Source organism: Carettochelys insculpta, chromosome 8 (genome assembly GCF_033958435.1).
Source record: "Carettochelys insculpta isolate YL-2023 chromosome 8, ASM3395843v1, whole genome shotgun sequence".
NCBI lineage: Eukaryota > Metazoa > Chordata > Testudines > Carettochelyidae > Carettochelys > Carettochelys insculpta.
Genome location: NC_134144.1, coordinates 42,061,067 through 42,075,834, shown reverse-complemented (window position 1 = coordinate 42,075,834; position 14,768 = coordinate 42,061,067). Strand labels below are relative to the sequence as shown.

Below are 14,768 nucleotides of genomic sequence, written 5' to 3'. Positions count from 1 at the left end.
TAACAAGTGAGCTACAGAATCAGTCCCTCCCTGGCCTGACCGATATGTAGTCGTTGATAGTAAACATAAAAGGTGCAGGAGGAAGACTAAGACTATTCTGCTCATGGGAATAAGGGGACTTCGAAGTAGGTGGGGTCCTTTCGAAAAGGAGCCCTGTCGGGACGAGCTGCGCGGCGGCGAGACGCGTCAATTTCGAAGTGCCGTGGCCGCCCGCATGCTAATGAAGTGCTGAATATGCATTTCAGCGCTTCATTAGTAAACTTCGAAATGGCCATTTGCGTGGCCATTTCAAAGTTTGGGGCTAGTGTAGACATAGCCAGAATGTTTACAGAATTCAAAAATCAGCCCTCTGCTATTTCAGCATTATTTCAAAATAGTGGTTATGCTGTACAAACGCTCGCAGATTCATAGCAGCCATTATTCAAAAATAACTTTGCTCTTTAATCACACCCTTACAGATGAAACTGGAGCTCACAATGAAACCTGCATTCTTAGTACAGAATACCTCATATGCTTGCTCCCATTCATCCTATTTCATGTTTTCCAGAGTATATAAAGAAATCATACCTGAATCACCACTTGTGGTGCTACTGTGTCCCAGGCTTTCATTTAAGAAACTGACACTTGTATCTGGCAAACTGACATCAGATTCTGTAAAAGATAACAACATAAATCTGAATGTTTTATGACATAATATATGTCCCCACTTGATGGTAGTTAACACTGTATTTCAACACAGGCATATCAAAAAATCAGAGTAGCAGAGAAGTGTTTTAAGTCATGTTGCCTGCAGCAACTAGCTGTAGTGGCTGACAGTCTAGGACAGTGTTTCTTAAACTTTCTAAAACTATGGAACACCAAAACTTTTTTTTTTTAAATGCAGAACACCTGTGAAGATTTTCAAGAAACTGGTGTCAGACCAAAACAAACAAACAAAAAAAAAGCCAAACCAAACAGCAACATATGCAGAAAAACCAAAATGAAGTAATTCAATCAAGTATCATAGCAATGAAGTAGTAACATTGTATCTGGTTTTAATAACAGAAAATATATACTATCAGTGTATGATATCAAAAAATGGTCAGACTCATGGCACACCTGAGATTTGTTCATGGAACACTGATGTTCCACAGGACAGACTTTAAGGAACACTGCTCTCAGGGAAAACCAGGTATTCTGCCCTGCCCCAGCACATTGTCTTCCTGCTCTCTCTACCAAGGTTGTGGTGTAGGAGGAGAGGTGTAGATGGTATAGATGAGCTGTGCCGTAGGAGGATTCCCAGCTGTCAGGAGGAATGCTTGCCTACCCCATAGTGCAATTTTCAAGCTTTAAGAGTCCAAAGTGGCCGGAGTCAGACCCAACACTTGGCTTTGTGAGAACTGGAGGAAGAACAGCAGCAGTAGTCTATAGAGATACTCATCACTCACTATATCTAAAGAGTTTGTGGTCTGCAAACATCAGAAGTAAAAATGATTCCTTGAGAGATCTATTTTGACACTTTAGGCCACAAACATGAACAAACAAAAAACAATTTACACACACACACACACACACACACACACACACACACACACACACACACACACACACACAGAGTTAAACATGAACGTGGTAGGCTCCAGAGTTTACAGGAGGCTCACCAGGTCTTTCTGACTTTCAAGACTGACAGTCATAAAAATCACTTACACCGGTAACCTGCACTCCCAAAATCTTCACAAGGCATCCTGTATGAGATTTCTCATTTTTTTTCTTGTTGAAATATAATATAAAAAAGAGCAAGGATTAACAAATTATAGAAATTTACTGTGACAAATCTAACTTCTAATAAGACTTGTCTTTTAAGGCCCTTATTAACAAACTCCCACTAGCTGGGTTTGTTTTTCCATTGCCAGACTAACACGAGAAAAACAAGGAGCTTTCCTTCTTGGATATCACTTGTTACCAGTCAGGAAGATTACAGGGGTCAGTTCAGGCCCTATAACCTCACTGCCATTAATTGAATTCTACAGGCGCAACTGACAAGAACTTAGCAAAGAGGCCTATTATTTGTATTACAGTAGTGTCCATAGACCCGAATCAAGTCACGTGCCCCACAGTGCTTGCAGCTATGCAAGCATACACAAAGACAAAGACATCGACCCTTTCCTATGGAGCTTAAGACAAAACATGATAATATGTAATTTTATTAATATTAAACCTAAACTTTCAACCTAAAAGCTAAGTGGAAATCCTACACTTACACAGCGTTGTTTCCTAGGGTGCAAAAATATCCTATTGACTATACTTCTCTCTTGCTGTGTCACTTTGGTTACAAGTGAGGTGAAATATGACTGAAGCACAGCACACAACACTACTACAGGTAAAGTCACTTTCCAGAAAGTAAAGAATGTTACATGCAACCGACTGCCATGTTGTAGTGGTGGCAGTTCTAGGATATTAGAAAGGCATGGTGAGGAATGCAATTTTATTTTAAGTCCAGACAAGAACGGTCAGTAATAAAAAAAATTATTTTCTTTCAAAAAGTGCAGGGTTAATTATTAAAGAAAGATAAAGAAATACAGTAGAGATGAAGCAATTACAAGTAGCGTAGCTGCAAGGCAATCTTTGGTTGAGCACACAAGGTATGCCAAAGATTGTTACTAGTTCATCTCATTTTCCAGGAATTCTGTAAACAATTTAGCTGCTGCTCTAATAAAAGTATGTGCTCTAGGGTGTCCAGAATAAGGGCCTTAGCACTTGAATGGACTTCCTGGTTGTAATCACCCTTCAACTTTTTAAAGCAATACAACCTTCTTTGTCCAGAACTTTCAACTTGCTTGTAGTAAAATTAAAAAAAAAAAAAAATTCAACATGAAGCCTAAGTTTCTGAAATTGTTTAACTCAATTTGATCCTACATGTGCCTCTGAATCCCCCATTGTTTGTGGGGTTTTTTTTCCAAAAAAAAAAAAAAACCCCACAAAAAACATATTTCATACTTACCTGTTTCTGTATAGAAGAGCAGGGGTGCTGACTAACTACAGTATCGCTAAAGAAGAAAAATGACTATACACAGAGGCTACGTCTACACGTGCACCCAACTTCGAAATAGCTTATTTCGATGTTGCGACATCGAAATAGGCTATTTCGATAAATAACGTCTACACGTCCTCCAGGGCTGGCAACGTCGATGTTCAACTTCGACGTTGCTCAGCCCAACATCGAAATAGGCACAGCGAGGGAACGTCTACACGGCAAAGTAGCACACATCGAAATAAGGGAGCCAGGCACAGCTGCAGACAGGGTCACGGGGCGGACTCAACAGCAAGTCGCTCCCTTAAAGGGCCCCTCCCAGACACACTTCATTAAACAGTGCAAGATACACAGAGCCAACAACTAGTTGCAGACCCTGTATATGCAGCACGGACCCCCAGCTGCAGCAGCAGCAGCCAGAAGCCCTGGGCTAAGGTCTGCTGCCCACGGTGACCACAGAGCCCCGCAAGGGCTGGAGAGAGAGTATCTCTCAACCCCCCAGCTGATGGCCGCCATGGAGGACCCCACTATTTCGATGTTGCGGGACGCGGATCGTCTACACGTCCCTACTTCGATGTTGAACGTCAAAGTAGGGCGCTATTCCCATCCCCTCATGGGGTTAGCGACTTCGACATCTCGCCACCTAACGTCGATTTCAACTTCGAAATAGCGCCCAACACGTGTAGACGTGACGGGCGCTATTTCGAAGTTACTGCCGCTACTTCGAAGTAGCGTGCACGTGTAGACGCAGCTTAAGTCTGTCAAATCAAAAAGTATGAAAACTGAAAAAGGGAAAAAGTTCCCTTCTATTCTTCTTCAGCCAGTAATTTTAGGCATCGTTTATATCTATAGATTAAAACAAAACAAAACCCGAAGCAAACAAATCAGACCTACAACCTTTCCTAATCAGGATGCCACACGCCAGAAGGCCCTGGGTGACATGCCTGTTCTCTCCTACAGACAACCTCCCAACCTCATGAGGATCCTCACTAACAGCCACTGTCTATACCCCAGGAATACCAGTCCTGGAACCTTTCCCTGCAACAAAGCCCGCTGTCAGCTTTGTCCACATATCTTCTCCGGAAATACCATCACTGGACCTAACCAGGTTACTCACAGAATCATGGGCACTTTCTCATGCTCCTCTACTAACATCATATATGCCATCATGTGCCAACAATGCCCAGATGCTTTGTATATTGGACAGACTTCTAACTCCCTTAGACAAAGGGTCAATGGGCACAAAACAGACATCAAAACACTCCAGATCCACAAACCAGTTAGTCAACATTTTAATGGAATGGGGCATTCTGTCAATGACCTAAAGGTATGCGTGTTACCGAAAAGGAATCATCGCACCGTTTTGGAAAGGAAAACAGCCGAGCTGGCTTTTATATTCAAATTCGGCACATTAACACATGGTTTAAATCGTGATGGGAACTTTCTGAGTCACTATAGGGGCTTGTCTGCATACGTGGCTCCATCTAATTCTTAACCTTCCCCGCCACCCCTCCACTCTCTGATTTGCTCACCTTGATTATCTTTTTCTGATTTGTCCTCCTTGCTTACTGTTTTTGGTCCTCTGTGCCTTAAATATTGAGTCTGTTCTGGTCTGGCTATGGTCTGAAGAAGTGGGTCTGTCCCACGAAAGCTCACCTAATAAGCCATTTTGCTAGTCTTTAAAGTGCTACTTGACTGCTTTTTGTTTTGAAATCAGACCAAAGTGTGACTTTTGCATTATTGTCTTTAGTATAACTAAAACACCCTTCTCTTGTAGTTTAAAGGTAAGTGGATAACATTAAACCTACTAAAAATTCAAATAAAACAAATGTGACAATTATGTTACACCTCCTAGAAAAACTTAAGCACTTCAATGAAAATCTCTAGTGCGACAGACTTATTTCAATGTTAAGCACGCCCTCTGCTGGAGAACAATAATATAGCAGAATTAAATTTTACACAACAGAATTTTAGAGTCTAAATAGATGAAGAATTAGTCCACATGACCCAAGTCCCCACTGTCTTGCCCCTTATTTATTCCATTTCTACCTGTGCAAAGTAAGTGTAGAAAATACCAAGTTAGGAAAGTAGTGTTTTCATCCAGTTTGCACAGGTTTAAGTGAATACAACAAGATACAAGGCAGTAGAAAGCCTTGCCAATAATACCTACTAGCAGATTTTGAATGAATAACCCAGGGAACTGGACTCAATGACCTCCTTATGTCCCTTCCAATTCTACTGTTCTATGATTCTATGCTTATTACTCCTAGAAATGTGTCCTGGTGTAGTCAATGAATACACCATACAACCAAATGGTCATTATAAGTCAAAGCTTCTGTAAAAGATGTGTTCTAGCACTTCCTCAATAAAGAAAAGTTACACTACTTTTGAGAATGGTTCTCTTTAAATACATGATACAAGAATATAAGTGAGGAGTATGTGGAAGAGATGCTTCATGGGCAGCCTGTCCCAGGCCAGAGACTTCATGATGGCTTGGTCTTGCTCTCTTTTAATTGAGATATAGTGACCTTGAAAGGTGGTCCATTATCAGAGACTAATCCCTCATATTTGTTCACAAAACTAGGTCAATCTTTAACTTTGTTCTGGAGAGCCACCATCAGTGTCTAGTGTTGATTTATCCTCTCTAATATGACCACTATCAAGGGCATAAGCACTGATGGCAGATTTGGGACATGAATGTTTGTCCACTGGGGCCCTGATTGAGGCTACCACCCGCTCCATTACCTGCCTTGGAAATGGCTACTATCATGTGGTCTAACTTCTAATTAGTGACCATACAAGAAAGGCTCTACATTCCCAGCGAAGAGATCAGCTGTTTCACTATGTCACAGACGGGTGTAGGTTTTCTGGCAGAGCTCTAAGTGTAGTAACAAAATCAAGCCCTACAAAAAACCAAATATATTCTCTATGCTTACATTTAGCTTGCAAGCTACAGTATTCATTACAAAACCCTCCCTCAACAGAATCCATTAGAAAAAAAATGAAAGAGAGCTCATGTTCCAAATTGAAAGAGGGTTTTTCAGGTAAAAGAAAAGTAACATTCTCCATTTTAAAATGTTGGTCACTTTCATAAATTACTTGTAAAAAGTAAATCTTCCCTAATCGTTTTCCTTAACCTTGTTATCATTCCCTCATAACATTCTTTGTGCCCCACTCTTCACTGTGCCTTACATTACCTTTCACGCTAACTGTGCGCCAATATAAATGGCTGCACATATAGTGTGAACAACTGGAGAATAGACCCCTTTTCTTTTTGATAAAAAGGAAAAGAGCATCCACTTGCACTGCATTATCTTGGAAAATATATTTCAAATGTGGGGCACATGGACAAATGTAAAAGGAGAAAGTATTTGGAATCAAAATGGAATAAGCTTATAAACCCAATCAGCTGGACTACAATAATAAAACAAGGGGGTGATGCTAATATGAGGGAATCAGGTAATCATTTGTAAGACAAATTTGAAACTTCTTTTAAAGTGCAGTTGAATTAATTGATCGTTATCTCAGATGTCAGACTAAATTTTCAAAAGAGCTCAACACTCAATGACCATGTATCACAAAGGGAGAAGCACGGTGCAAAGTATTTTTGAAAATCAGGCCCATAACGCAAAATACAATCTATAGACTCCAATCTGCATATGGAAGGGAAGGCAGGATAGAGAACAGGGCACAGCAGCTATAATCCTTATGGAAGTGTCTTACTGAACTGAATCTTTCTATAGCAAAATTAATGCCAATCAATATAAACAGATGGAAAACAGATCTTGTCAAACGCAGTTGAAATTGTTTAAGGGGACCAGGTGAAAGATGCCACAATGCAAAGTTCTACCTGAGGTTACTGGGTCCTGACCGGTGCTGCACTCAGCTGCGTGAGTCACTAGGACTTCTCGGACACATCCCCGTGTACTCTGTGCTCCATGGAACTGAGCTGGTCTAGGATTCTTTCCCAGTTAATTATGGGAAAACCTGTCTGTCCTTCTGGAAACATAGGAGGGAATTGTGGGCAGACACTGGAAAACCAGCACCACTCAAGTGATTCAGCCTGTGTCCTTGTGCAAGGTTGGTGGTTTACTAGCCTAAATGAAAGCAAATCCCTTGCTCTAACCCTTGCCCTCATCTGGGTCACATAGCCCAGCTGGAAACCACCACTAAAGGGAGTGGCTGTTGTGTGCGGCCAGAAGGGAGGCTGGGGCAACACCTAAAGAACAGCCCAAGCTAACTCTGCATGGAAACACAGCCACACTCAGAATAGCTACGTCTACACGTGAAGCCTACATCGAATAGCTTATTTCGATGTAGCGACATCGAAATAGGCTATTTTGATGAATAACGTCTACACGTCCTTCTGGGCTGGCAACGTCGACGTTCAACATCGACGTTGCGCAGCACCACATCGAAATAGGCGCTGCGAGGGAACGTCTACACGCCAAAGTAGCACACATCGAAATAAGGGTGCCAGGCACAGCTGCAGACAGAGTCACAGGGCGGACTCAACAGCAAGCCGCTCCCTTAAAGGGCCCCTCCCAGACACACTTGCACTAAACAACACAAGATCCACAGAGCTGACAACTGGTTGCAGACCTTGTGCATGCAGCATGGATCCCCAGCTGCAGCAGCAGCAGCCAGAAGCCCTGGGCTAAGGGCTGCTGCACACGGTGACCATAGAGCCCCGCAGGGGCTGGAGAGAGCGTCTCTCAACCCCTCAGCTGATGGCCACCATGGCGGACCCTGCTATTTCGATGTTGCGGGACGCGGATCGTCTACACGTGCCCTACTTCGACGTTCAACTTCGAAGTAGGGCGCTATTCCCATACCCTCATGGGGTTAGCGGCTTCGACGTCTCGCCGCCTAACGGCGATGTTAACATCGAAATAGCGCCCAACACATGTAGCCGTGACGGGCGCTATATCGAAGTTAGTGCCGCTACTTCGAAGTAGCGTGCATGTGTAGACATGGCTAATATGTTGCTGTGTCCAAGACCTGTTCTGGAAGGACTCTTTCTAAGACTCAAAGGGAATGCAATGTGATCAGTTTGATATGGCCATTATGTACTTGGCATCTCTGCCAGACTGCTTATAACTGCTTTTTATGCAGGTGTCAAGCTACCAATCACTTTAAAACATTTTGGTATGCAAGTTTTGTATTCCATTGGACGAAAAAAGCAGCTGCCTAGTCACCCTGGTCAAAGGATTGCTGTTTTCTGAGCCAAATCCTACTTTGCTATACTCACATGAGGCGATCCAAGAAAATCCTGATTGGGTCAGCACATATGGAGCAAGGTAGGCAGAATTTATCTTGACTGTTACCATTATCATCAACTGGGACTCTATCTGAACCTGTAACAGGTGTGAAAGTCTTCCCAGCTCACAAGCATAGGTATGAATCATTGGCTCCCATATGGGCCTGTCTTGCTGCTATTTATGGTTCAAGACAAAAGTGAATTCACATAAACAATGGGAAAAGAAAGAAATAAAATGTAATTTTTGGGTCTTGCTTTATAAGATTTACTAAGTTAAGCCTGATAATGATGTTTACTTTACACCAAAAAAATTTACCCTTAAAAAGTTAAACATTTTGCACTCATTAGACTGTCACTGGCAAAAAAATCCCTAGTGGAGACACCATTATACTGACATAAAAGTGCTTTTGCTAGTATAAGCTGCATCTGCACCAGGAGCCTCTGCCAGTATTGTGTGTTAGTGAACTTATTCAAGCAAACCTCTTCTAACATCGATCTGGGCTTATTTAACCTGAGAGCTGTGATAACTCTTGAACCTACATGAGAATTATACATTTAATGGAAGATTTACCTGACATTGGTTGGGGCCTTAACTCAAAAAAGCTTTGGTTTTCTTAATTTTAAATCACTGTTCTGTGGTGGAGCTGGGGAAGAGGAGTTCCTTGTGCAGACTACACCAGGGAGAGAGGACAACCCTACCCCTCTCTCAGCACAGCAGCTTGGGGCCAGCTGAGAAGTGCCCCTCCAAGGCACTGAAGCAGACACAGCCAGGGGAGGGGTACATGTCCCCTGGCTGGGGAACAGACACCCAAACAGACAAACTTTCTGAAATACATAGTAGATAGCTGTCCCGTTCTCCGCACCTGCTCCCACTGGCCCAGGGGCTTATGGCTCTCCTGGTCCTCATCTCTAGCCTCTTGCTGCTTCCCTGTGGTCATTCTGCAGTATAATTATCATTCCTACCAAATCCCTCCCTTTCCATTTTATGAGAGATAAATGCCAGACATATCCCACTGTCCTGGCACAAGCAAATCCTACCTTGTTTAAAGTAATGAGAAGAGGAAGCCACATGCCAAATTTGGTGGTCTTAGCTCTTATTAGGAGGAGTTCTTGAACAATCAAACTCACAGATGCAAAGTTTCTAAAATGCATGGTGGATTCTAATATCGTCTTGGGGCTGGTTTTCAAATACCTTTTAAATGTTTTATTACAAAACAGGAGGAAGACAAAAACTGATGCTCTTTTTTTAAATCAGATGTGGGCAAATCATGAAGGCCAAACTAAAGTAGCAATTGATCACTCTCAACCTGCACTGGTTCCATGGGGATTCGCTGAAGATCGGCTTGGGGGTGGGGAGGGGGCGGGGGCTGTGCCAGAACAGTCTGTCTGCTATCACCAAGGATGCTTCTGGATCCCCTCATGCGGCCTCGGGGGGAGATTTTCTCTAGTTGTAGTAATTGAATCAGTTCAAGTGGAGCAGTTTTTAGTCAGGCCTTACTTATTCCACTGCTTCTCTGATTGAATTCAAGTGACAGTTTTACCTACGGACACAAACGCTGCAGAGTTTGGCTCAAAGTTGATAAGCAGTTGTTTATATTACTATATAATATAGGTGTGGAGCAGAGTGAGAATTTACCACTTCCACCAGAGGGGTGTTCATTCTCCTTTTCACTTATGCTCTTAGCATCATTAATAGCATACATTCAGTAAACTGATATGTCTAGGCTGCAGGGAGCTGATTGGAAATAAATCTATGTCTGATATTTTACACATCGTGGATTCCGATACGCCTACTTCCAGAAGGTTTGTCAAGTTATGTGAAATGCTAAAACAAAAACTATCAATTATGCAATTACCTGAGACCACAGAAGTGTCTTCAAAAGATGTTCCTAATGTCATGCTCTCACTGGCCAGACTATCATTTGTTTCATCTCTCTGCTTCAGGCCCTCCCCTGCTTCAGAGGCCAGTAGCTCTTCAGTCTCCACATCCTCATCTGTAGTAGCTGGCTGCTTGATCCCATTTTTGTTATTTTCTGTTTCTAGAAATACAGAATTGGAACTGCATTACAAAATAAGCTGTTTTCCTTGAGATGTGGAGCATGCTCTCTAAATGCAGGCATCTAAACAGAAAACCTAGTCTCATATTTGCACATCTGAACCAGAACACAGGGAAGTAAATGTGTTGACCTAGGGTCCAAATACAGAATTTAGATGACCTGCTCAGACACCTAGACTGGAAAATTGGACTCACTATTTTACATTACTTATTGCCGCTATTTCTAGCGGAGAAAACAAAGTGTTTGATTTATTAAGATCTGAAAATAAAATAATAGACCAGATTCTGTTTTCCATGACACTTGCATATCCTTGCAAAGTGAATGGGGCTACATGGACATAAAGGTGAGCTGGAATCAGCTGGTAATCGGTGGGTCCACAAGTACAGAAGACATAATAGTCGGTTTGGTTTAATAATAATCTGTCATTGTTCTGCATTCTTTTCAACGCAAAGACCATGCCTCTCAGACATATTCCTCGCAGTACTTCTAGTTTTCAGTGTGGGTACACTAGATGCATAGAAGTTGGAATACTTGTCACTAACAAAAAAAGCAGTTTGTGAAATTACATGAGTGAGTGTTCTAACCAGAAACAGTGGAGAAAACTACACTTTAGGGTTTTCCATGTTAGTAGTTTAAAAATCCTGCACATAAGGCCACTTCTTAAAAACAAAAACAAACTGATGAATAGTAAGTTTCTCTTATTTCCCCCCGCCACACACACACTTTGTCCTTGTCTGCATACATCTTGAAGAAACCATTGTCCATTAAAAAGTCATTTGGGATCAGACAGCAGAGATACCAATTTACCGCCAATCTACTCACCCATGACTTAGGTCTTATGAACTACGTCTACACGTGAAGCCTACATCGAAGTAGCTTATTTCGATGTAGCGACATCGAAATAGGCTATTTCGATGAATAACGTCTACACGTCCTCCAGAGCTGGCAATGTCGACGTTCAACATCGACGTTGCGCAGCACCACATCGAAATAGGCGCTGCGAGGGAACGTCTACACGCCAAAGTAGCACACATCGAAATAAAGGTGCCAGGCACAGCTGCAGACAGGGTCACAGGGCGGACTCAACAGCAAGCTGCTCCCTTAAAGGGCCCCTCCCAGACACACTTGCACTAAACAACACAAGATCCACAGAGCTGACAACTGGTTGCAGACCTTGTGCATGCAGCATGGATCCCCAGCTGCAGCAGCAGCAGCCAGAAGCCCTGGGCTAAGGGCTGCTGCACACGGTGACCATAGAGCCCCGCAGGGGCTGGAAAGAGAGCGTCTCTCAACCCCTCAGCTGATGGCCACCATGGCGGACCCCGCTATTTTGATGTTGCGGGACGCGGATCATCTACACATGCCCTACTTCGACGTTCAACTTCGAAGTAGGGCGCTATTCCCATCCCCTCACAGGGTTAGCGGCTTTGACGTCTCGCTGCCTAACGTCGATGTTAACATCAAAATAGCGCCCAACACGTGTAGCCGTGACGGGCGCTATTTTGAAGTTAGTGCCGCTACTTCGAAGTAGCGTGCACGTATAGACACGGCTATAGAGTGCTGGCTGCCCTTACAATTATGGAGATATAGGCAAAAAAGTGGGCAGGTCACCCTCAGTGATGTGGGTTTTTACATACCAGTGGCTGTGTCTACACTAGCCCCAAACTTCGAAATGGCCATGCAAATGGCCATTTCGAAGTTTACTAATGAAGCGCTGAAATACATAGAGTGCCTCATTAGCATGCGGGCGGCCGCGGCACTTCGAAATTGACACAGCTCGTTGCCGCGCGGCTCGTCCCGATGGGGCTCCTTTTCGAAAGGACCCCACCTACTTCGAAGTCCCCTTATTCCCATAAGCAGATAGGAATAAGGGGACTTCAAAGTAGGCAGGGTCCTTTCGAAAAGGAGCCCTGTTGGGACGAGCCGCGCCAATTTTGAAGTGCCACAGCCACCCGCATGCTAATGAGGCGCTGAATACATATTTCAGCGCTTCATTAGTAAACTTCGAAATGGCCATTTGCATGGTCATTTCGAAGTTTGTGGCTAGTGTAGACATCGCCAGTAAGTGATGTAATTTTACCAAAGTGTGTAGTGTAGAACTAGCCTCAACAGTGCACTGAATAGCTGCCTTATTCAACTTTTCATGCTGTACAAAGCAATGTTTAAGATGAATGTTCAGAAATCTGGAATATGTACACTAAGCAATTGAAATACTTCATTTGCAGATTAGAGGAATACGCAGTACATTGTTTATATAAATGACAGCAAGTGTCCTGATCGCTAGACCTGAAATCTGACAAAGATACCACATGGAATGGATTTTAAGAACAAACATTTTGTTAGCTAGCTGGCTCTGGAATCATCCTGGGTTGACTGCAGGAGGCTCTGCCTAGCTGCCCTCTGTCCTGCACTGGGTGAAGGATGATGATTGGATTGCTTGTCCTTTCTACCAGCTGCTGCTTGTCCTGGGCTGCTGGGATCTGGCTGCTCCTGCTGTTGGTAGGGAGATGCCCTACTAGAGGCCTGGAAGAGTTTAATCAGAGCCCATAGGGCTTCACCAAGTGAGGCTAACTCCAGGAATATCTTTAGAGCCAATGTCTCCTCAGCTGTTCCAACTTGGAAGATTTAGTGTGGTAGGAAATGGGGTTCAGAAAACGGATTTTAAAAAAAGAACAGAACAGGACCTTTTTGGCCAAATAGGAGACATAACAAATCTGGTACTAAACTTCTAGAAGTCCGAATAACTTCTAAAATGTCCTAGCTTGTGCTAGGTACAGTCTAAAGCTTTGAATAAACATCCAGGCTGCTGCTTCTTTTGTAGCTGTGTCAGAATCCTGGTCAGCAATCAAGAAAGCATGATCTTAAACACTGCAGTCATTCTACATTAATATAAATAGTTACTAGCTGTTGAAATACTAAATACTCTTTGAATTTGGTCATTGACATGAATGAACTAATTACTTACTGTTTACTTTATTGACTGAAACCTCTGATTATCTTATGAGTTTTTTGAGAGTATGTGGATTTGTAACTAGTGATTTTTAGGAAGACAAACTTTTCTGTTTTGCTTATCTGAAAAAAAAACTTTCAGAATGTCTTTGTGCTGAAAATTGCATGGATTTTAGAAATACTGAAATCAAAGCAAAGTTAACAAAGGTGGGGCAGAAAATATACCATTGAATTATAATGTTAAAGTACTTTATCTTCACTGAAGTTGTCATTTGTCTGGTTACATGTTTAAAAGTCTCTTGAGTAAGAATTAGGAGCCTCATCCTGACACCTTTTTATACGTAATCTTTAAATAAATAGCCCCAGAGAAGCCAATTCTGGAGTTAGGCCCAAAGATTCAGTACGGACACAAAAAGCAAATGGGTTAAAAGTCATAATTTAAACTACTGAAATTACAATTACCTGATATATTTCCACTTAGTTCACCTGCAAGCTCTTCATGCTTAGTTTCACGCAGGACAGCCAAAAATGGAGAAAACCAATCTTTCTTCTTTATTAATGTACTTAACAATTCACGTGCACCTTCTCTATTCCTACGATTTTCAATTACAGCTAAGATCTGGTTAAAATAGGAGAAAACAAATCCTCAAAGTAAGATTAAAACCTCAGAATGTTTGTTAAAGGCTCAAAAAGCATTGTAATGACAAAATGTACACAACTCTTTCAGCAGTTTCCCGCCTCCTCTCACCCTCCAAAGTTTGAATACATACAAATATAGATAAAAACACAAAATAGGTGAGCTAATTGTTTGTTTATAAGGACTAATTTTTTGCATACGCTCATCTTTTCTATCTTCATGCACATGCAACATTGCTCCTCATAGGATTAATTTTTCGCTTTATGTCTCATTGGAGATCTGAATAGTCTATTGCCACCACCCTTTAAGTTTTGAGGTCTGGCAATAAACACTGATTTCTTTGCAACAGTCTGACCAGTGGCATATTTTAAGGCAGGGGTGGTCAATATGTAGCCTGAAAGCCAGAATCCAGCCCACAGAGCCTTTTCATTCGGCCCTTGGAGCCAACAGTGGTGCCATGCTGAAAGCTGGCTGTGGGGCAAGTGGTTGGCAATCTGTGGTTCTGGAGCCGCACATGGCTCTTTAAGGAGCCATTTGCAGCTCCAGATGCTGACAATGTTGACTCCTTCTCCGGCTCCCTGCCCTGCCGTGCTGAAATAATGGAACTCAAATTAATTGATTTAACGGCTGGCAGGTTTAATTGGCTTAATGGCCAGCAGTTCTGTATATGGTGGAGGGAATGGGAAGTCTGGGAGGAGCTGCGCAGCCACACTGAGGAGGCAGCAGTGGCCTGGCAAAGGTGCAATGGGGATGCGGCAGCAGTGCGTGGAGCTCCTCTGAGGTAGGTGGGGGTAGGGCAGGTTTGGGGCTATTTTGTGTTAGGCCCCCAAAATGTATAAAACTGCCATGTGGTCC

General features: G+C 42.7%; 1 protein-coding gene across 1 annotated transcript in view; it reads right to left on the bottom strand.

Annotated features, from left to right (window-relative positions):
- IFIH1 (interferon induced with helicase C domain 1) overlaps window positions 1-14,768 on the bottom strand; it is a 43,942-nt gene that overhangs the window by 26,755 nt on the left and 2,419 nt on the right. Inside the window, exons 2-4 of the mRNA XM_075000751.1 lie at window positions 13,739-13,895; window positions 10,127-10,309; window positions 568-651 (exon numbers count right to left, since the gene is read on the bottom strand). Coding sequence (XP_074856852.1) covers window positions 568-651; window positions 10,127-10,309; window positions 13,739-13,895 — 424 coding nt within the window. The remainder of the gene's footprint in view (window positions 1-567; window positions 652-10,126; window positions 10,310-13,738; window positions 13,896-14,768) is intronic.